General features: G+C 33.2%; 1 protein-coding gene across 2 annotated transcripts in view; it reads left to right on the top strand.

The window, feature by feature from the left end:
• LOC117116157 overlaps positions 1-23,297 on the top strand; it is a 58,899-nt gene that overhangs the window by 25,097 nt on the left and 10,505 nt on the right. For both annotated transcript variants that reach the window (XM_033260152.1, XM_033260153.1), the window contains exon 3: positions 5,184-5,303. In XM_033260152.1, coding sequence (XP_033116043.1) covers positions 5,184-5,303 — 120 coding nt within the window. The remainder of the gene's footprint in view (positions 1-5,183; positions 5,304-23,297) is intronic.

The raw sequence follows: 23,297 nt of genomic DNA, 5'->3' as shown, positions 1-23,297 counted from the left end.
TTATTTATTTTTATTGAGGATCCTGACCATAGATGGCACAGGGCTGGAGTAGAACCTCTCTGTTTTACACTTATATTCCTTGTATGCAAAGTTATTGCGTTTTGACATATTGTGAGTATTACAGGATTTTGTAAACCAGGATTTAAAAAGATCAGATTCAGATGATTTGATAGCAAAGCGGTTACAGAGAGTGTCTCTACGGGTGGAGAGCCTCTCGAGACTCAGAACAGATATGGCCGAATCATATGAAGTATAATCACTTTGTAGTATGCATCGGCACACTCTGATCTGGATTCTTTCAATCATTTTGGTAAGTTTTACAGTAAGACCATGATGCCATAATGGTGCAGCATATTCTAACACTGGGCGGACATAGCTCTTGTAAATTTCAACTAATTCATCTTGGCTAAAACCGGCACGTTTTAGTGACCAAAGAATAAATAGTTTACGATTCGCTTTATTACATATGGATTGGGTATTGCTCTCCCATTTGAGATCTTGGTCTAAACTATACAATTATATCTGGAGAAATTTCATATTTATATATTCATCTTGGATTCTGTGTAGTGTGCAACATTATTGAATAGGATTGGCATGTTGACATTACTTATATAGGAATGTCTTATTGACATTTAAGACATCCACATTTTGATGTTTTCCTACTCTCTGACAATTTTTTGCAAATTATCTAACTACATGTGTTTGTATGTATCTGTCCTGAATTAAAAATTTTTCCGATTAATTAATAGTTTATATATTTTGCACATTCAGTGAATTTCACTGATCTCTAATGGGTCACAATGAGTCTGGATCCAATCTAATAATACTGATGATAACAACAATGGATTTAGTATTAGTAGGCCTACAGTAGTTATGATTTTAAAATTGGCACTATTGGACGAGTGCACTGCCCAAGATTTACAGGACGCTGATAACTACAACAGTAACATCAGCGCTTGTTCGAGCTGCTACTTTCCCGGGGTCAAACCAAGTCTTCTCGTTCAAGGACTTAAACCGGAGGTCCGGTGTACACTTCTGACTCGTGTGCACTCTAAAGAACCCATTACATCTTTCGGAGGAGTCAGGGAGTTCATTGTATTGTGTAATAACGTGAATGTGATGCTACTAATCACCTCTCTACGGCGCTGTTACAGTAGTCACGAACCACAACCATATGCAATTCAGCACGCTTCAAGTTATTCTCCTACCTTTACCTTTCATTATTTTTATATACAATGATTTATTATTTTTAAAAATTTTCCTAGCTGTATTCCTGTGAACATTCGACTCATTTTAGTAGTAAAATTCACTGATTTCCCATCTGTCTCAGTATATCTGGATGTAGTGTCAATAATAACAATTAAATAATTGGTTTGTTGGCAAGACTGTCTGTAGTGTGCCCTTTGTGTATTCATAAAGTGCAAAGCAGAATTTTTCTAAGCACTGATAATGAAAAACAAATTCATATTTGTATGTGTAATGGCCTTAATTATTATTGTTGTAGTTAATAATAGGCAGATCAGGTACTGATGAAAACATGGTTGGAATATCTGAATGTTTGTTAAAGAATAGCAATAGCCAGTAGTTTTGTTTTTTTTTGCAATTTTTTATGTTTTTTCAGAAATGTACACATACAGTAGTAACACTAATTATTTTTCATTCTATTTAAATTTGAAAGCTTCCTTTTTACATCAATTTGTAAACCCCAAACTTCAAATTTATTATGTATTGGGTGAATAATGCGACAAAGAAAACTATTAAAAATAATCACAAAAAGTAGAAATTAATAATGTATAATATGCTAATTATTAATCTAAATTTTAAAATCAAAGGCACTATGTATCTCTATTAAAAAGGTGTGTTTTAGAAGTCCTACATGACATTTTTTCAGTATGTTTTTTATTGTTATCAGTAGTTGTTATAGCAGTATGTCTTTTAACCATATGGATGAAGTATGATAGAGGCAGTAATTTGTGACTTGCAATGTTATCATGTTTGTTGTAGCAATGAGAACAATCCTAGGATTTTCTAGAGATAAAAACTCATGAAATTATAAGCACTACGTGTTGCTATAATAACAGGGAAATGTGGTACAGGACAATTTATTTTATTGTTAAATTTTTAATTGCAGTCTTATGATGTAAAGAGAAAAGAAAACATTTTAAGTATTAAATATTAGCTAAAAAACAAACATTATTAAGAAGTTAGCAACTCATAACTAATTATTTCAGAATGGTGTTGGATGTGCCAACATCACGTGCAGCCATGTCTTCTAACCCGCGTCCTTCAAAGATCAGTAACGTACTCATACTGTACACACACTATTTAGTTTCTTTTTGATTGTTATCCAACTGTAGTATCAACACTTTACTATCGTAATGTAAATATACTATATCCACAACTTAAACATTAATGTGTTCCAATTCTCATGGGACAGTGCCTAGTATGATACTCAATAATTGTGGTTGACATTCATTAAAAGCATTTGTAAATATGTATCGTAGAAAAACAAATAACATAATTTCTTTTCTTGTAGTACATCCTTGATTAAAATGGTTTATACATAATCTATTCATATAATTGTAGCTTCATTAAAACATTTCTTTCTGATAAAATGATTTTGAATACTTAAAGCATTTGTTCATAAAACTTTAATGAGTACAACTTGGATACATCTGTTTTTATGCTTTTAGACCACAATATTAGTGATTGGCAATCACAATAACATTGTTTGGATAGGCATAACGTTTTGTTAGTATGATGGTCTGGATGTGGCGTCAGCAGACGAAGGAAGAGGTAGTCCATGATTGTTTAACAGGGAATAAATTTCTCCTAACCCCATGCTGTCACTGTCACTACTGCTACTTATTGGTTGGTTTTCATCGTTTGGCATATTTTAAAATACCATGTAATAAGGTGCTTTTAGACTTGTTTTTCTAGACTTGTTTATAGATGGTAAATACATTAAATTTGTTTTACCTTTTAGCTAATAAATATTTATCATTAATAATTATCTTTAATAATAAAAATGAGAGCTCCATAATATTGTTAGGTCAAAATGTCGATCTTATTCCTATGGGTACTGTCTGCTATAGATCAATTATTTCATCTGATATCCTAATAGTTTTGCCCATGTCAGAAATCAAAATCAAAACATAAAAATGTGTCAGCAATATTTGAATGAAATCCCAATAGCTTTAAAGATCTATTTGTATGTTTTTGACCGTACCGGTAAGGTATTTTCAATTTGTTCTATATTGTCTCCACGAATCAGAGGGATGCAAGTAGCAATACAATCTAAATTATAGTTTGCGGTGCCAACTGGGATACTCCATTAAAACAGGCAGCATGACATAATGATGCAAGTAGCCATATGTACATGTAGATTAGATAACTTTCCTACACTTTCGTGGGCACACAATCCATCGATTCAGTTTTCAGAACCCAGTGTAAAAACTATTCTGTGTATAGAGTACTACAGTGTTACGTCATGATACCGCGTGATACTACTCCATTGCTATTGTTGCAAAAAGCATACAACCAGGCGCCATTTTCATCACTGACAAACCATTGATCCTAATTTCTAATGTAATTATTAAGATGTTGCTTACTTTTTCTTTGTAAATTTTAATTGATGATTAAATGTGTGTTCGATAACTAATATAATGCGAGCTTTTGTGTTTTTAGTACATTTTAATGGTAAAATATTAGATTTTAAAATGCCTATTTCAGAAAGCCTATGAAGTCATTCATTGCTGTGGTACTCTGACTATACCTACTGTACATACTTCAAAATAGTTGTCAAATTGTGACAGACTGCACTTATATTGGAATTTTGTAATTGTTCTTATAAGACAGTGTGCAAAATGCCAAAAAGGCATCCTGTCTTCAAAATAGTAACATGCTATTACAAATATCTCACCGAATAATTTGAACATAAGATAATTGTTTTCCGAACCCACCACTTGCGGATAATGATTTTAAAGATGTACTATTAGTCAAAAGACAGGCCAATACCTCAAAAATTCAAATAAAGTTTTGAATAGCTCATCTATTAGCTGCCATCTAAGAACAGAAAGAAAAAAAGTGTTTTTACCGATTTACAGTCATTTTACTACAAAATCCTTAAATTACCAAGTCAGTTAAGGATTTTTGTAGTAAAATTTCTGTAAATCAGTGAAAACTATTTTTTTTTATCTGTTTCTTGGTGGAAGCTTATCATTTATTTGATCCTTTTAAATTAGCTGTGGAAAATTAATTTTTTAGGTATTTTCCTGTATATTTCTGTAGTAGTACATCTTTAACAAAAAGTAATGTTTTATTTTTAGTCTGTTTGCTTGCACATGTTGAATTTCAGAAAATTACTTAAAAAAATTTTTTTTGATACCTACCTGCCATGAAACCTTAAAATTAGAAAACTTAATTTCTTCTTCACAATTAAATGAATACAAAGCTATTATCAGCTTGATCACTGTGAACTGTTTAAACTAGCAACATTGTATTCTTTATACAACCAGCAATATAGCATTGAGTGAGAATAGTTTTATTACTTCTTTTTAACTTTAAAAAATTGCATTTGTTTTAATCAAGGAGATTCAAAAAGATTAAACAATTGCCTATATTTTAAATATAAGTTTAAATCATACATAATTCACTATTTAGATGATTCTGTGAATATAACAAGCTTAAACTGTACATAAATAACAATTCTGACACTCAATTCTCTTATAAAGAAAGTTATACTTCAATTACATGTTTCTAAAGTGAATATAAAATGAGGGTTTATTTGTTTTAAGCCATTTTGTTTGATGCTAGATCAACATTATGGTTCCTTAATGTCTAAGAATTAATCTCATTATGGGAAAATACATTGTAGTTTCCATTTTTGTTAAACATCCAAACAATCTTTTACTAAGAACCTTATGTTTCTGTCATTTGGCCCATCACGAAATATCATTAGTTAGCTGAAGTATTATCAGCCAGAACACTTTCATATGAAAACCATTTGGCATATTTCAACTCTGATATGAAATATAATTTGTTGGAATTTAGTAACAGGCTGTCCGGTCAAATGTAAGTATTCCACCATACCATCCATACGGCTGTATTTAAATATCGTCACCTCATTATCGGAGCTAAGCTGTTTTTCAGTCAGTAATGTATAGTCTTTATGTTCCTTGCAGAGATCTGTTCGTTCTGCAACACCGACAAGGTCCATAGCCTCACCATCAGGCAGCACAGGTAGCAGGGCAAGAACACCGAACACCGCTTCCCCGATCCCACGATTTTACTCAAACCCACAGGTACGTGAAATTAGATTAGGTGTACTCATCCCTTGTACAGTATGGTGATGATGACACAAGTGCATGCAGATTCCCTGTAACACGTATTAACTGTTGACACATGCTCATCCATGCGTCACATTTAGACAAAGCATGTCTATACTTGACCCTGAATAAATTAGCCTAACAACCTAGGATATGGTAATTAGAAATTACCATATTAATTTGCATGACTTCATTTAAATAAATATTTGTACATAATTTGTACTTCACTTCAAATTAAGTACTGTACAGCCTGCTTGGTTGGATTTTCCATCGTAGCAAGGATACATTATTTTATATTAGCTTTGAAACATTGGCCTACCTTTTCATTTTCCAGTGTTTTGGCATAACACCAAAACTGGCCTAGGAAAATGTGTGGACTAGAGGTCCACAAGTTTTTTGTTTTTGAGGGTGGTGAAACCCCTAGGTGCCATACAGTAGTGTGTGTGTGTGTGTGTGTGTATTGGTATTGTGTACAGGTATGTAGTGTTCACATGTGTACATGTGCAATAGTTTATACAGCATACATTGGTCAGGTGTACACTTGTTCATGTGTAAAGGTGTATAGTATGTAAATGTTTACATGTTTTAACTTTTCTAGACTGGCATAAAGTTTAAGTTTAGATTAAGTGCTTGATATTGATACACGCCGCATATGACATTCTAGCCCACCCTTGAAGTTTCAAATGGAAATGCTTTTTCCAAATGTGATAATTTGAATTGAAGATAAAAAAAATCCTTACTGTTGGAATAGAAAACAAATTTATCTGGAGAGGATCATAAGAATAGGCTTATTGGCTGTATTGCACAGTACAGTATATTGTAGACTTGCCACAAGTCTCTTATTTTTTATTATTTTTCTCATTCTGGACAGCACCACCAACAAGAAAGTTAATTTTGAGACGGAATAAGCAACTTGTAAAACACTGAAAGCAGGCACCAGGATGCCAAAAGGATGATGTAATCTTATATTCCATATTTGGATAATTGAGCGGACCGAAATAAAGAATTTCAACCAATCAAATGTTTATATTTTTGGAGCCACGAAACTGAGTCACTCGCGTCGACTAGGCATGACTAAATTTAAATAGTCCTCCCTAATAAAACGGGCCTAAAATATTTAGAATAGACCTGGCTAGTAAGACTAATTTTGGCAATGGCAAAAACAATTAAGCTTAAACTAGATGGCATACCATACAAATAGTAGACGAGGCTTTGGCCTATTTTTAAGTTCTTACTTATAGAGGCCTACCTTTTTAACAATATTTTACCCTAAAGGCCTAAATCTGTGTAGCAGCTAGCGGTGAGCAAGGTTCCTAAGTATAGCCTACGGTTATCAGTCCATGTCGTTCTCAGCAGGCCAGAACTAACTAACTGTTTTAATTCAAGTAGGTAGCCAAAAGGGAGCTGGTTAGCTTGTTCTAGTTGAGACAGGTTTGAGACATCCGCATCTTCAATTTTGAAAATTTACCAAGATTGATTAATATGCATGAAGTTAGCCAATCGCGTGATTTACAAAATCAGTCATGCATACGATATCCCACATCAAATTTGATGTGGGAAATCGTACACATGAATCGTTTGCCCAGGCCCTAATTCGAAAAAAAAAGAAATCGAGTATGGGACGCCAATTAAATTAGGTATGGCGCGCATTAAGTGCAATAAAGAGTGAGTAACCTAAAATTAGGGCCTGGAACCCAGGCTAAGTATATTGGTGCAACAGCTATGTATTAATTTTTAAAGTTAGTTGGAATCCCATTGAACATACACATTAGATTAGTAATTTGATATAGATAAGTTTTTTTTGTTGTTTCAGTTTATTTAGATAAGTTTCTTTACGCTATTATGATTTGGTATCCCTCCCCAATACTGTATACTAAGTAGGTTCTTAAAATGACATTAAACTACCAAAGTTTCTATTTTCTCTATTGACACTGTCAGTCAGCGTGGGACAAGGATAAAATGGAGGGTGGAGGCTTGGGACCGGTTACGATGTTCGGATTTCCGAAAAATTTGGTTAGTGTAACATATATATGAACACTTTCCGAACAAGCTTGTTGTAGGCCAGCTAGGGCCTAGCCGCTGTATATATAGGCATAGGCCTAGCTAGCAAGAGTCTCGTGAGTTTGGTATGACTAGCCTACGAAAAGTTAACATAGGCCTATATACCTGTACAGTATAAAGTACTGTACCTGTTGTTTTGCTGTACTGTACAGCAAATTTAATTACCAATAAAATGAATGCTTTTATATTGTTTTTATGTGCATTTTCGGTCTGATATTTTACTCCTAAACCCAACACACATTCTTCGTAGTCATGATGCCACTTGCTGGTCGGTTGTTGTAAACATCAGACATCAGGTCGCGCCTCCTAAACACCTCGCCTCCTAAATTGGTTAATTCTTTTCGTGGGGTCATGTGCAAACATGTGTTTTGCTGTGATGACACAAGAAAGTTTCATTGCGTGGCAGCTTGCTGATAGAACGAAATCAGTGTATTGCCTAATTTAAATCAAATCTAAGTAAATCTAACAAATTAAAATTTTATTCTCTACAAATTTCCTCTGTAATTAAATTAGCAACATGTTTCTGAAAAGTGTTTTGTTTGAAGAATAAGTGAAGCTATGTATTTGCAATTTATTATACTGATGAATCTAACAACATCCAAATCTGAATAAACGTCTACAGTACTAAAAAAGAGTCAGCCATCGTAGAAACTTGCTTCAAGTTCCGTCTTCATTCAAGTTGATTCCAATCGATTTTTAAGGCGTGATAATGCACTGTATTAAACAATGGAAGGCTTCATTTTCACTTTATCAAATCATTTTTACGTTTATTGGTGTCGTTTTAAATCAATAGATAATCTCTGGCAGTATGCTATTGGGACTGAGAAAGCAGTACCAACAGTTCATTCATAGGGTGTTGTGCTAGGCCTACCTTAGTTGTTTATTCTTAGACAGCAATGTGATTATTGTGTTATTTTGTTCGGAAATCATTGTTTATTAACTGTTTGTTCGGTTTGTAGAAGTTCGTACATTGTAAATAGAGAAGTATAATGACCCATGATATCGGTATAAAGACATTTTTCAGCCTAGGCCTAGCATCTTTTACATTGATAAATGGTGGCCGTGGTCAGCAAAAATTGCGTCAGCATTTCGAGAGCTGACACAGAGCTGAGTTATTTTGAAATGTAAAAAGGCGAGTTATTTTTCACACCCTTCGATAGCAGATTAGGTGCGCGACGGTGCACGAAGGCGATCGCTAGCCTTAAATTACAAGGTCTGAGCTGACCTTGGCTGTTTCTACCTGGATAAGACTAATTGATCAGGTGCTGTGTCTGAGTCTGAAGATAGACATTTAAATAATTTTGTTGTAGTGCTGTCATCATTTACTGTCTGGTCCTAAGTAGATCTTGATAGATTTTGTATGCTACATGTTTTTAGTAACTCAATAGACATAACAAAGAGTAGACTCATAATAAGTTTTAAAATTACTACTGTAAGTAGTTGCATGGCAGCTATTTTAAGTAGATAGCAATACTTAATGTTGATAGAGCTAGACTACTGTTAGTGGTAGTAGACAGTAGATTTTGAGACAAACGAAACAGTAGACTATTGATAAACCATAGATTTTTCTTTGTGTTTGAGTTATGATAGCTTACTTTAAAAGCGGAAGCTGTTATCTTTTGTTTAACGAATCCTGCCACCAGCCAATAATTTTCATTTTATTTAAAAAATTTGATTTATTTTTGGCTTGAAAAGCATACCCATTGCTGTGAAAAATTGAAAATACCATACCAACTTAAATAATAAAATTAAAAGGCTTTTAACTTCTGGCATGGAGCTACTAAGGCTATTGCTATTTCATAACAGGTTAGTAATTCTGAACTAATTTAATAAATTTTATATTAATTAAGACTTGTTTATTTTTGGCAAGGTAGACTTGGAAAGTTTCATATTAAAAGGTCAAGTTTAATAGGGCGTTGACTAAGGGTCACAAACGAATATACTCTAGATTATAGCGAGTCAATCAATAACTCAATTTTTCTTCCCGATCAATCTATAAAAGAAAAAGGGACTAATTTAACAAAACTACCAGTTGATTTAGATGGTTAATTGAATTACTCAATTTAGTAAACATGTTTTGACTGTGAGTTGTTTTTAATTGTTGTCCATATTTCATTTGTACTTTTTGCAATAAATAATATTTCAATGCATTCTTTTAAACTTAAAGCAGCCTTTTTAAAGTCAGGCTCTAGATGAACAACAATTTTTGAATTGTTGTACAACTGATTTTTCTAAGGCATAAAATATGGTGTAATAACATAGAAAAAAAATTAATATACAGATTTTTAATAAATATTTAAAAAGGTGGAAAGAAGGGTGGTTACACCCTTCTTTCCCCTCCCCAGTTTTTAATTCAAAATTGTGTATCATTAATTGTTCCCAAGTTTTTCATCAAACAAACACCCTTTTTGTGTTTCAAAAAATCAGTTGTACAACTTATCAAATAAATTCTTTACTTCAGAGCCTGACGTTAAAAACACTTGTACAGTTAAGAAGGTTTCTGTTTCAAAATACAAAAGATGTTATATATTATATTATAATTAGCCTATATTATCTTTTTAATATATTATTAGATTCAAAAAAAAAATTTTACTCCAGTTGAAATAACAATGCAAAATAACACATTGCTGATATTCTTTGCAGAATTTTTTTAGTTGATTGGGTAATTAATTGAAGGATTGTCATAGTAAAAAATCTGTAAAATCAAGAACTATTATGAATCAATACAAAACTAATATATGAAAATAAGAAGAAAGAAGAAAAATGAGTGATGACATGAAAGAAAAATGCAGTGATTCATTGTTTAAGATGAATCAGTGGCAAGTGAAATGAACAGAAAAATATGCAGTTTACGCATTGACCTGCGAATTATCATATTATGCTCCATCAGTTAAATCATATGTTCCCACTTCAAGTTAGACCTAACAGGTGCAAGAATAGTTGGTTTGTGAGACACATAACTTCTAGGGTTCTAGTCCTTTATTTGGACTACATTCTAGCTTTGTCTAAAGATGAAAGTGAAACATTGGAGTAAGTGTCTCTGCTGAAGGCCATTGTGGCTTTATTTGAAGCTGTTTCTATTAATATATAATTACTCCATAATGCCGAATAACGTAACATTCTTTCAAGGTTAGGAACGACTTGCTAAAAGTTTGTGTGTTAATGGCAGGTAAACCCTAGAGACCCCATTATAAGGTCACCCTGTGGTTTAGCTATTAATAGCATCCTTCCGTTTGTCACGGAGATACGCCATTCAAAATTGTGTTATTACAATCAACACTAATGTCAGCTTTCAATACTAATTCATATTCATAAAGAATCCCGATTATAATATAAATCTTCATTTTATGATAATGTTTATAATAATATTATATCAATAAAGAAATTTTAATTTATATTATTAATGTTGTACTTTTGTTCTCAACATTTCTTTCCAATTAATATTAATTTTTGCACATATGAATGGCCTACATAAAGTTATATTATTATTTTTGTAAACTATTTTTGATATTATTATTATATTATAATACTAAATATATTTTTTAAGTAGTATCTTCAAAGTTATTTTAAAATTTGTACTGTATTATTCTAATTTAAAATTATCACTTACAGTATGTAATCTTTATAACCCCAATATAACCGAGTTCTCCTCTGCATATATTCAACTTAAATTTAAATGAAATTAATAATATCTGGATCTTACTATCTTGTAAGGGGTCATTCAACATTATCAACATTTCATTACAGTGCGATGGGATGGAGGGGGTAAACAAATTTGTACACATGCATAAAAATGTTGATTCAAAATAACATGCAATGTAAATTAATGGTAAAATTATAATGTAACCATGGATATAAATATTCATTTTTAAGCAACCAAGTACATTGCTTTAGTTGACTTCCCAAAAAAATTTACAATGTTTTTGCAAAAATGAACTTTTTTGTACACTTTCAGATGGGAGGGAGGGGTACCGAAAAAGAACTGTTTGTACACTTGTGAAAATGTTGGTAATTGTGACCGACCCTTAATATGATTTAAAACTTGAAAAATTCAAGATAAATACAATAAATATATTGTAGTAATTTTGGGAGGTTTGTTGGGAAAGATGTAACTGTGATGGATAAATTGATGCCTATGGCACTTCTATTCTAGATGGCAAAAAATGATACTCTTAAATTTTTTTGGGTGGGGGGTGGGGGTGGTCCAGGTCAGGGCTTATGATGGCGCAGGGACGTGTGCAGCATCAGTTTTATATGTACTTGGATTCCTATTAAGAGTATGAAGGAATTTTGACTTTTTGTGCAGGGATCATGTTTCCTGCAGGTGACCCAGTTTTACTTCACCATAATTTTTTTATATGCTTGAATGATTCCGGAAAAAATCTGACACATTCCACAGGTTTTGTAAATGACAGCGGGAGTATTATACTTTTTTGTAGGTGTAGGAAGCAGACTAATTGACTTTTATTCGTAAAAACTGGTGAGTAAACATCAGTTTTTAAATATTGATTACAAAAATTCCTTGATAGTACAGGTATTAGCCTAATCACAAATAGAATGTGCATAGAATTTGCAGTCTAATGAAACAGCCTTCAATTGTATTTTGATGTGTTTAACAACTTGGGAAAAAATAACATGTATTATTGTAGGTATTTTTTGGTTGTAAAGCTAATTGTGAAGAGCGGGGTATTAGCATTGCATATAGAATTTGAAGAAACTTAGGCCTTTGGACATTGATATATCATTTAACTAATTTGCAAAAGTACAGGTTGACAAGGTATAGATTTTTAAAAAATGCATAGAGCGAGACTTTTGTATCTTTTTTATCAATTTGTTTGGTCTACTTTACTGCAAACGCACTGCCGTGAAAATCGCCCTATCTCTTAACCATTAGCACTTTAAAAAATCTACAGATTTTACTCTACAAAACGTGTAACTCAAAAACTAGAGGTTGGATAAATTATGTTGAAATGGTTTATTGGTGGTTATAAACTATATAGATATTGCAAACAATTTACAAAATATTTGTTTTCAAATATTTGGCCCTGTTAGTTTTGGGTTGAATTACGAAAATATATTAGTATCTTTTCTGCGGAATTTGAGATGGCTTATGAGGAGTTGTTTCTTTACAGTCATAACTTTGCCTATACTACAGAAAACTGGTAAGGAAATTTATGATTATGGCAGCTCTAGATGGCCGGAAATGGAAATGATCTGGTTAATGAGCTTTTGTAACATTTAATTTTATTTTGCTGCACATTGGAAATGGCTTCTGTGAGACAACTGATAATAAAGCAGTGAAAACGTGCGCATATTATGAATTTGCAGGATATGGGTTAATTTCAGGGAGTTGTTGCTTGCTTTCGGGAGACCGACCCGAGTTCTGGGAGACTACCGAGAGTTCCGGAAGACTTGGTACCCCTGCAATATTTTTTAGAAACTTTCCATTAGTATAATTTAATGCCATTTTTCCTATGGAAGTCACCCAGAATATTTGAAGTACATGTTTTCTATAACATTTATTATTGTTATTAAACCTTGAGTCTGTCATAATTTATTCTATTACTTCAGTCTCGTAGGTGTCTTGTACCTTGTAACTTATCAAAAGATGTAGAATATCAAAATTAAAATGATTGAATGCAAATTGATTGTGTAGATCTTCTACAGTTTCTGTTGAATCATAGTATTAATGTGAAATATAATACAGATGGTCTGAATCAAAAGACATTAACATTTGCTCTTTTCAATTTCCTAACAGATCATCTCTGAATCCTTTACCAAAGTCACATTGTAACATTTCTATAAAATATAAACAAGTAGAAACGTTAATAAGAAGTATTTTAAACATGTCAGTAAGTCATGTGTCTGAGAACTTTATTGAAATTACTTCAGTGTATATATAGCCTGGTGTTCAGGGTGCTTGCCCTCTGAAACTATTATCCTGGGTTCAACTCCTGCAAATGTCATGATACTTTCTTCTAAGCTCCTAATTAATTAAACACACCAACTGTTACGCAATAAATTTCAGGTTTTAACTTGCTTTTTAACCAGCCTATGATATTCTCTTCCTTGAAATACCTATTCTGATATTTTAACCCTCTCAAGATGACTTCACCAGCCTCACTCAGCATCGGCTACAATGAATCTGTGATGTTTTTTTCTTTGTTTTTTTTGTAAGGTAGAGATATGTATTCATTCATCACTCAGCTACTGATTGTGGACCTGTCAATTTGTGACCCACGAGTCATCATTTTATAGTTTCCAAGACAAAATTTCTTTTAGTTGCACATTGTTTTACTGTAGCTAACTTACCCCACCCCTCCCCCATTGGTAAGCGCATGGCTCCAAGGTCATTTTATTAATCATCTGTGCTCACCTGTAATTCCTCTCAGGCTTTTCAACTCAATTGATGTGGTTTCTTTTTTTGTTAACCTTGAATCCACTGAAATAAATAATTCACTTAGTTTAGATAAAAAGAAACATAATTATAGTTGTTATTAAAGTCTGTATGCTTTATGCTTTCTATCACTTTGGGAATATGTAAATAAATGAGTTTAAATTATATTTTTGTTTTTAAGGATAAAGTCAATAGATGATAAATTGAATATTACACAAATTCAGGCAGATTTTAATGGTATTCACACATACTGTACACTATGGTAAATAATACCATTGGGAGAATGTCATTAAAAGTTCAAGTGAACTATCAGACCTTGTTATTTGTGAAGATGATTATGTTCTTTCCCATCATGATCAGATTACAACTTTCTATTAGGAAAGATGATTTTTAATTACATTTTTTATGAAGAAGTGTTACTTGATGTACTCAGTTAAAAGAATGTGTACTGAAAAGCAGGGTTAGCCAAGGGGAAGGGATTGGCTCATAGACAGGTCTCATTAATTTCCTGTAGGGTAGCTTCATGATTACATATCTATATAATACAGTATTAGCTGCCTCTGTATACCAACTAAGTAGGTCATGCCCCTGGCTTAGCCTGGTATCGAGTTGACAGCCAATGCCTTAAAATGGATATTTGTCACTTCTCATCGGGTTACTAATTGTAATGTAATTAAGATAAATTTAAAATAAAAAAAAAATCTATTGAAGAATTGAATTGTATTAAATAGTGGATGAACAAAAAATGAAAAACTACAATAATATTTTTCTCCCTGTGATAACCTAAATTTGGTCGATACCGTAATCTCTACAATGCCGTTCATTAGCTCAAAAGATGAAGTTGATACCCAATTGGTTAGAATATTGCAAAAATCGATCATAAATACATCATGCATGACGAATCATCTTAATTTAGTAGATTGTGAAGAGCTCCCTTTAGAGATGGTGGAAATTCAGAGTGAATTCGCACAAAATCTGACTGTAATCTATTCTGCAGTGACATGTGTATCCATTGTGTACTGTCTTATTATTTTGATCAAATTTGCGAAATCTTAAATGATTTTTCTCGGGCTGCTAAAAAGTACCTGTAAGCATTGCTGCTTTTTCCATTCTGTGCACGATCCATCAATTTCCTGAGATTATTGCAGTTTTCCACATCAATGCTTATAACAGGGGTTCTCAACTATATTATAACAAGGGTGAAGAAGTAGATTGAATTGATTGATTGATTGTTATCGTGTGAGGAGGTCGTAATAGCTAGGCTCTTGGTGTGATGGTCTCTCCCCTGTGAAAACCAGTTTGTTTATGTAGTATAAAATGATGTTTATAATTTTACTATTATTAGTATTTATACTATTATCTTATTTTATGCATGTTCTAGCGGGTCAGATAACATCTTGCAGGTTGAAAATGTCCCGTGGGCCATTTATTTTTTTTTGTACTCCAATATTAATGTTTTGCATATTAATATCACCAAAATATGTCCACAAAACTGATCAATGTATATTATTCCCATAATTTCTCTTACAAATTCAGATAAGACTTGAAAAATATTTGTTTTTGTGTGGGGTGGTTATATTATTTTAACCTAGACCAGATGGAAAACAAGAATGCTGTCACATTAATGAATAACACTCTCTCTACACTGTCAATTTAATAAAAAAAAGCGTCACATAAAATGTGATGGAACAATATCATCAAAATACATCAAACTGCCTTAAAAAATGTGATTTGTGTTTGCTTATTAGTCAAAAGGTGTTTTCTTTAAAAAATGACAACTTTTTGACAGACATAAAAAAAAGTACAACTTTTTTGATACAATTTGAAATTATGTAATATGATGTCATCGTGCCCATATATGGGCACATCACATTTTTTGGTCACATAAAATTTGATAGTGTATTGTAACAAAAAAAGTTGAATGTGTTCAACTTATTTTGATGTCAAAAGCTATCAAATTTTTAAGCTTTGTCTACACTCTCAAATTTCATCAAAAAAGCGTCACATAAAATGTGATGGAACATAGAGTTACACACACATTCAACATTTTTTGATACAATTTGATAATATGTGATATGGTGTCATCGTACCCATATATGAGCACATCCAATTTTTTTGTCACATAAAATTTGATAGCGTAGATAAAGCTTTAAGAAAGTACCTTTGACCGATACACAAACACTACAAATCACACCAACCAATCGGATTTGATAATTTAGTTTTATCAAATTACATCACATTTTTTAAGGCAGTTTGATGTATTTTAATGATATTGTTCCATCACATTTTATGTGATGCTTTTTTTGATTAAATTTGATAGTATAGACAGAACTTTATAAAGAAAGGTCTTCCTTAAATGCTGACTTGGTTTTAAACATGACATGTACATCTCCCTTAAGCCCCTTAACTTTCGATGGTGTAAGTTACACAGGTGATATCGTAGTTATCGAATAAGTGCTTGTTATGAGGCTGACCCGACCGTATGAATAGGGTCACCTGATGGAAAACAAGCGCTTCATCCCGCAAGCTAACACCGACAAATGACCGGATTGGCAAGGCTCTCATCCGATAGAACTTTCTATTAATAACATCTATAGCTTGACCACGGTCTCGTTTTCGAGGCAATTCTAGGCCTAGTTAGTTTATGATATCAACCAAAGCATCTTTAAAATTACCTTTTTTAATGGTTTTTAACTTCATAATTGTCAAAGTAATCCAAATAAATCATTACAGGACAAATTTATATTATTACCATTTGTTGTAAACTTCATTTTCATGTCTTTTTTTGGGAAATCCACAAAATACCGTGGTAGTTCATTCTCTGTGTCTAAAGATACGGCTGAACGAGATACAGTGAACGCCGGTGAGATACTGTACGTACATGATTCTGAAATCTAATATGGTAGCCTTATCTTTAGCCACTGCAATTCACACATACTAGCAAGAAGAACCACGAACAACGTTCTTACTCGCATACTACATTTGGAGGCTCAGGTTATAAATGCTGCCGAAAATCTCCTAAATGTTAATAGGTAGGCGTAGGGTAGGTGAGAAAAAGAAAACTCAGAGTTTTATTAGGCTTTTCCGGAAGTGAAGATGAAAAAATTGGGTGTTAAACATATTTTGCCTTTTATTTGTCGATAGTTGAGATGGCCTACTGCCTACGCAAATCAAAGCAGGCCTATCCCAGGCAGGTCCTCGCCTAATCTAATTACTGTTTTGTCTTTGTTTTATTGAAACATCATCATGAGATCAATAGAAATAATTTTAATCTTCAACTTTTTTATATCAGTGTATAAGCGCTATAACTATCCGCTATAACTCTCGTGTAGACATACGATAAAATTTGATGCGACCTTGACTAGATTTATCATTTACTTGCATCAGATAGGAGTGATCGTTGGAACGTAGCTTTAGAATTTTTTGCACAATGTGTGACCTTAATTACACTGTGTAAACAATCAATGACAGTTAAGTGATAAAAAGATTTATTATACACAGTAGCCTGGTTCACGTTGAAGTTACAGTAAGCCACTTATCTAAATCTTAAAATATGATACGATTTTCCTAGAGTTGCATTCGATGCCAAGTTAGAGCCAGATAAACAGCCAGCCAGCTTCGAGGCCGTCGACGTCACACGGTGGAAAGGCTTGTTTAATAACGTCAAAAGTATTTACGAACCTCTAGTACTAAGGGGTATTCGTAAAAAAATTGACATTCGTAAAGTTTCCACAACCTACAGTAGCCTAGCTATCTTCTGCCATTGATATATAGGCGACCAGGTAGTACCAACCAACCGACAGTGCAGTAGCGTGGTCTACCGCAATAGTAGTAGACTACTAGGCCCCAGCTAAATTTACCTTTGATAAAAACCAAATTATTTTAATTGCTAGCATTCTCCCATTTATCAAAATATTGTTTTATTTCTCATTAAAATGTCTGTATACTTTACGGACCTTTCTGTCGTTTTTTTTTTTGCAGTTTTCAGATCGCTGAATTGTTTTGTTCACATTCACTTCGCGAAAATCTAGCTTTGCGGTGTCAACTAATTTGCTGACTTCAACACACTTTTTTATTTCATCATTGTAAACATGAGGGCTCATTTTAACGACTGGCGTTGGTGGTAGTTCGTTGAAATTGAATAAATAACAACTATTATAGCAGAAATTGGAAAGATTGAATTGTCAATAAATAAATACAACAAATCAGATTTTATTATTAAGAAAAATATACATTATCACTTTGAAAAACGTACACAATCGGACGTTTTAACATTATTACTTGGTCGATGATGCAAAAGGCAAAGGTCATTTGTAATATCGACTTCGTAAAACGGATGTTTGCTGGGTTTCTACCCATAATATTACAAATAATTTCTGAAAGCCAGGCTAATGAGACTACTTTGCTGCTGCTGTTAGCGTTTGTTGGAGTATGTTGTTGCCAGCCAGAGGATGATAATGGTGGTACAACACAACATCGCTGGCTTAGATGCCTACGTTACGTAATCGTGTCCTTGTAAACCGACTTACCGTTAAGCAGGTTAATTTACCATTCTTCTAGTAAGGTAAGTCACTTAACGATAAGTGACTTGAGCCTTTCTCTGGCTATAATTGACTGGTTCACGTCAAACTTTTAACTAGTTAAGTGGATCTATATCTAGATAAAGTTCCACTGTAAAGCAGCCTTCACAAGGACCATGCCTTACTCACCAGTTGTTTTAATGGGTCATAAATCTTCATCAACATGTCAAACACTAATTCGACTTCACCCGACCAGTATAAATGGTCAACATACTGTAAAGGACTTGTACACCTAATAAAATATTTCTGGCTTAAAACCCTTACTGAAATTCTAACAATATATGAATTTTTGGCATTTTGATATTTTACATCTTCATTGAGCAGTTGTCTACAGCAGTGAAACATCAACAAGCTTTATCTGACCTTCATCAACAGGCTTCTGAGCCTAAGATGAGGGTCAGATAAAGTTGAAAATTCTTGAATCTTCTGTTGATTATAAACCATGTTGGTTTATGAGATTCCCTGAGGGATGGAAAGCCTATGTAACCCAGTCAGTTTAATAGTTCCATTCTGCAACCAATACTCATGATGATGATTGAGGAGGCTACTAACGGAACCAAGTGAATTTCATCCTACCCCTGGTGGTCTGTCACCTTGCACGCCTCAGTGGAATTAGCACATATTAACCAGTAAATGATTAACAGTTTAATTAAACTGATGGTGCAAGGTGAAGACAACTGGTACCAATGTGCTTACAGTATGCTAAGAGTGAGGGAGTAGACAAATTTGTATACTTTCACATGTGCATAAAAATGTTTAAAATAATAGATTTGTATAACCAATTATAATGCAATCACATTTCTATGTAGTACAATACTTTAGTCGGCCTCACAAAAAATGAAGAATAGTTTTGCATTTTCAGAGGGGAGGGAGGGTTACCGAAAAAGACTACTGTTTGTACACTTAAGAATGTTGATAATAACGACCCCTACTCAATACAATAACATTTTAATATAAATTTAGATTTAAGTCAGTATTATTCATTGTTAAAAAGTAAAGTACAGTAGGCAAAAATCTGTAAATTAACTTAGTGCAGTGCATAACAACTAGCCTAGGTGAATCTTGGCTGCCGAGTGCGTTTTTGGCCGTAGGGCACATCAGAAGTTATTATTCCGGGCTGAGGATTGAATGTTAGAATTGAAAAGTGAATCCATGACCATCCATACACAGTTGAAAACTTTGAAGAAGATCTTAAACAGATGGAATAATTATCTGCTATGTAAATTCTGCATATTTTATGCTCAGCAATATTCGATGAAGCATGGCTAGACGGATCCAAGGTGTCTGAGGCCTGTTTACTTTTGATTGATTGTAAACCGAACACTCATAGGAACTAAAACTATACCTGTTTTTTTTATTCATTGTAGTAGTTTTAAATCTTCCTTTGTTAGAATCATATAATTTTTTTCTGAGGTTCTTCAACATTATTATCATACCACTACATATACATAGGGCCTACAAACATATACTAGGTTGTATTGTGTAAGTCTATGTACCAAAAGCATTCATATGAATTTTACATTAGGATCGACAATTCTTGAATATTGGGATGATGATAGCGAGGTAAGTACCAACTCAATCACTTGAAAGTATATCTATTTTTATTGGTTGTCAACATTAAACCCCTAGCTGTATGTTTACCTAAAAACTTGACATCAGTGCTCTTAGGAGGATGATTAAGAGAAGTGACCCGAAGAAGAGTTATCAAGAGTAGATGAAAATTCAAGGCTGTAGATTTATTGGTGGTTGAATTTTGAATTTATTTTTATGATGGTATGCCTATATTATCTTGCCGTAGGGATAATAAAATGATTTTGTATAAGCGAAGTCAAAGATGAGTTAGTCCATTGAGGGAAGGAAAAAACAAAAGCAAGCAATCAAACTATGGACTTCTTTTCAAATGCTGATATTACATAATACTGTATAAAAAATATATTTCTTTAAATATTAAAATAGTAGGCCTACTTCATGTAAATGCAAGAGTATATTCTTCTGTGATCGAAAAAAAATCTTGTTCTGCTTGGCCTAATCAGCTTGGCCTAACCTAATTGGGCCTGGTCTACCTTTAGCAAATTCTTTATTTTTTTCAAATCTATTGAATGTTACATTAAACTAAAGCTAAATCATATTTATGTTTGATAAAAACAACCTTTATTGATTGAATATACATCGTTTTTATATCAATATTTGGTGGGGATTCCCAAAAATATAAGGTTTAACCATTGCCTACCCGGTGAAAAGTTTACTTAAAATACCCGTTAAAAACATTTATACACTGCTGGAAAATGGACAATTCTGAGTCACTCACAACGCATGCATGTGGCTCTGTGCAAATACAGTACTTTTAGATTCGGTTCCCCAACATAATATTGTTGGTGTTCGTATCTTTCTGGTTAAAATTAATTCATGAAATACCGTAAAGAAGATTTGTTAACGTCACAAGTTCAGTTTTATTAGTCAACAAAATACAGTAGGTCTAGGCCTATCGCTTGATTAGGAGGACCTAGAGTAGAGTTTACAATAGACTTAGGTGAGAGATGAAGATGCATCTGCATAGCCTAGAAACATGTGAGTAACCGTAGCCATGCGCAAGCTATATGTCTATAATTGAAATATCTTTGTGATAGCTAATTCCACACTATTCCTTTGAAGACAAAATTCCAATATTTCAACACCTTTAAATGCCCTCTAAAGATAATAATTTTCTATTTTTTTTCTAATGTTTGGGAGGGGGCGTGTCCTGCCCACCTGCTCAGGGCCACGCCCACTGGCTTCCATTTTGGACGGCCTATTTCGTTTTTCTGGCTAAACCCCTGTACAGCAGGTACCATTATTTTCTTTAGTTCAGAAAATGGAACACGTCAATTTCCTTGGCCAGCTGTGAGCCCAGGCAGTTTTTGTTCTTGAACGCCTTTGATAGAACTAAAAATGATGGAAGAAAATTTTATCGAGTTACATTAATTTCTGTATATGACTGACCACAAGAAAGTGTGCTTTCTGTTGCCACTTCAATCTAAGCGATCTCAAGCGTAGGCAAAGCTATGACGTATATATATAACTCCTCATAAGCCAGCTCAAAGTAAGCAGTTCAGTCTACTGATTGAGTATTTACAAACTATTTAGTCAACAAACTAACCACAAAGTACTTAGTAAATACCACAAGGTGTTAAGTATCCAACTGTCTGGTATTTGATGAAATGCAGGAAAGCTGTCATCACACTATGATGCCACTCAAATTGCTAATGATGTACAAAAGCAATCTCACATTGAATGTAATTATTCACTTTTAATCAGCAATTTCAAACGTCAGAGATGCGTATGTTGAGTTAAACTTGTTGTTATAAACAATTGCATTTTGGTATTTGAAATCATTAGCTTTCAATTGATAATAAATAATAGATAAAACTACTTTCCTTTACACAAATAATACCATGCCTAAAAACTTTTCATAAAAATTTAAATAATAGCAGCCTGGTAATCAATTTAAGGATTTGTAGTTATGAAATCATAAAAAAAAATATTTTGATACGTGTCATTAGAAGTTGGTAACTTATTTGATATTTTTTGATAAGCAATTTAATATTTCAGGTTCTTTTCTAAATATTATTAACGATTACTGTAATTTTATGCTCTCAAAAAATAAATCGCTTTTTCTTACGTTTATATGCCTGGTCGTATATTTGGGCAGTGTGGTTATCCCCATGCGCACATGCTTCCTACTCTGAGTTTCTTCCATAATAAATGAAATGAAATTAATGTATTAAATTAAAGGACAAAACATGGAAAACTACATCTACAAGATCCATACCTAAATTTCTAATTTCTAATGTCTGCAAAATGTTAAAGTTCTTGTTAACCTGCATTATGTTCAGATATACATTAATATTCTCCTCTTTTTTTCTCCCAAATTGCAAATCCCTACCTCTCAAGTTGTGGGAGACTATGGCAGTCTTTGAAAACCATGGAGTGAAACTGAAGATAAATTATGAATACTGTAGTATTTATTCAGAGTGTATATCCGGAGAAATCGTAACTGCCCTGACTGCTACATTATACGTTTCCTGCTGTTAATAGCTGTTCTTCAACTTTAGTGACACTTGCTCCAACTATGTGTGTAAATGTCCTGCTCCAAGTATTTTCTTGGTCTTTTTTTTTCATCGTTTTTAATTAATTTCACTCTGAACCAGTTTTATTCCATAATTTTGTTTCCCTTTCTGTGTGCTGTTTGTGATAGTATTTAATATTACAAGTGACATATTTTAAAAACTTTCGTTTACACCTTGATGGTCATCTTATCATGACAACTGATCATTTGGTATAAAACCTTTGATGATGACCAGAAGCGTACAGGTATCTTAGAAGTATTGACGTGAGGGAGGGATTGATTGGCAGGGGTGTGAAATTGTGTGATTTATATAGTTTTTCAGTGTGGGTGCACCTTTTTATAGGGACATGCACAACTAACACACCCTGCCTTGGTGCCCCCACCCCTGCCACACATCCTGCGATGCCCATGTGGCACTGATAATATATTTTTCGGCTGAGGGATTTGAGGGTTAGAATTTTTTTTGCAACAAGAACTTGGGCATACTGTATCTGCCAGAATGAAGCCTTGATCGCTGTAAGTGATTATCTGCATTGCAGAAATGCAATTGTCAAAATGATATAAGCCTGCATATCATAAAGAAGAGGATAAAAGCATTGATACCATACTTGCCAACTGTTAGGCATATAAACTTGATTAGGCGTCACCTACTTATGTTTGCCCAATTTATTTTTAGATATTACTGGCAATAAAAATTCATTATTCTTCAAATGAGATGAAATCAAAAATGGCTGTTTACTCATTTTGGTCGCCATGATAATTTCCACTCTATTAGGCAGGTGCAAAAACAAGAATAATTCCCCTCTGAGTCATGAGAAAATTCACTA

The sequence above is a fragment of the Anneissia japonica genome, unplaced genomic scaffold (assembly GCF_011630105.1).
Source record: "Anneissia japonica isolate Jap-2015-1 unplaced genomic scaffold, ASM1163010v1 scaffold287861_len940595_cov192, whole genome shotgun sequence".
Classification (NCBI taxonomy): Eukaryota; Metazoa; Echinodermata; class Crinoidea; order Comatulida; family Comatulidae; genus Anneissia; species Anneissia japonica.
This window is presented reverse-complemented; position numbering and strand designations above follow the sequence as displayed.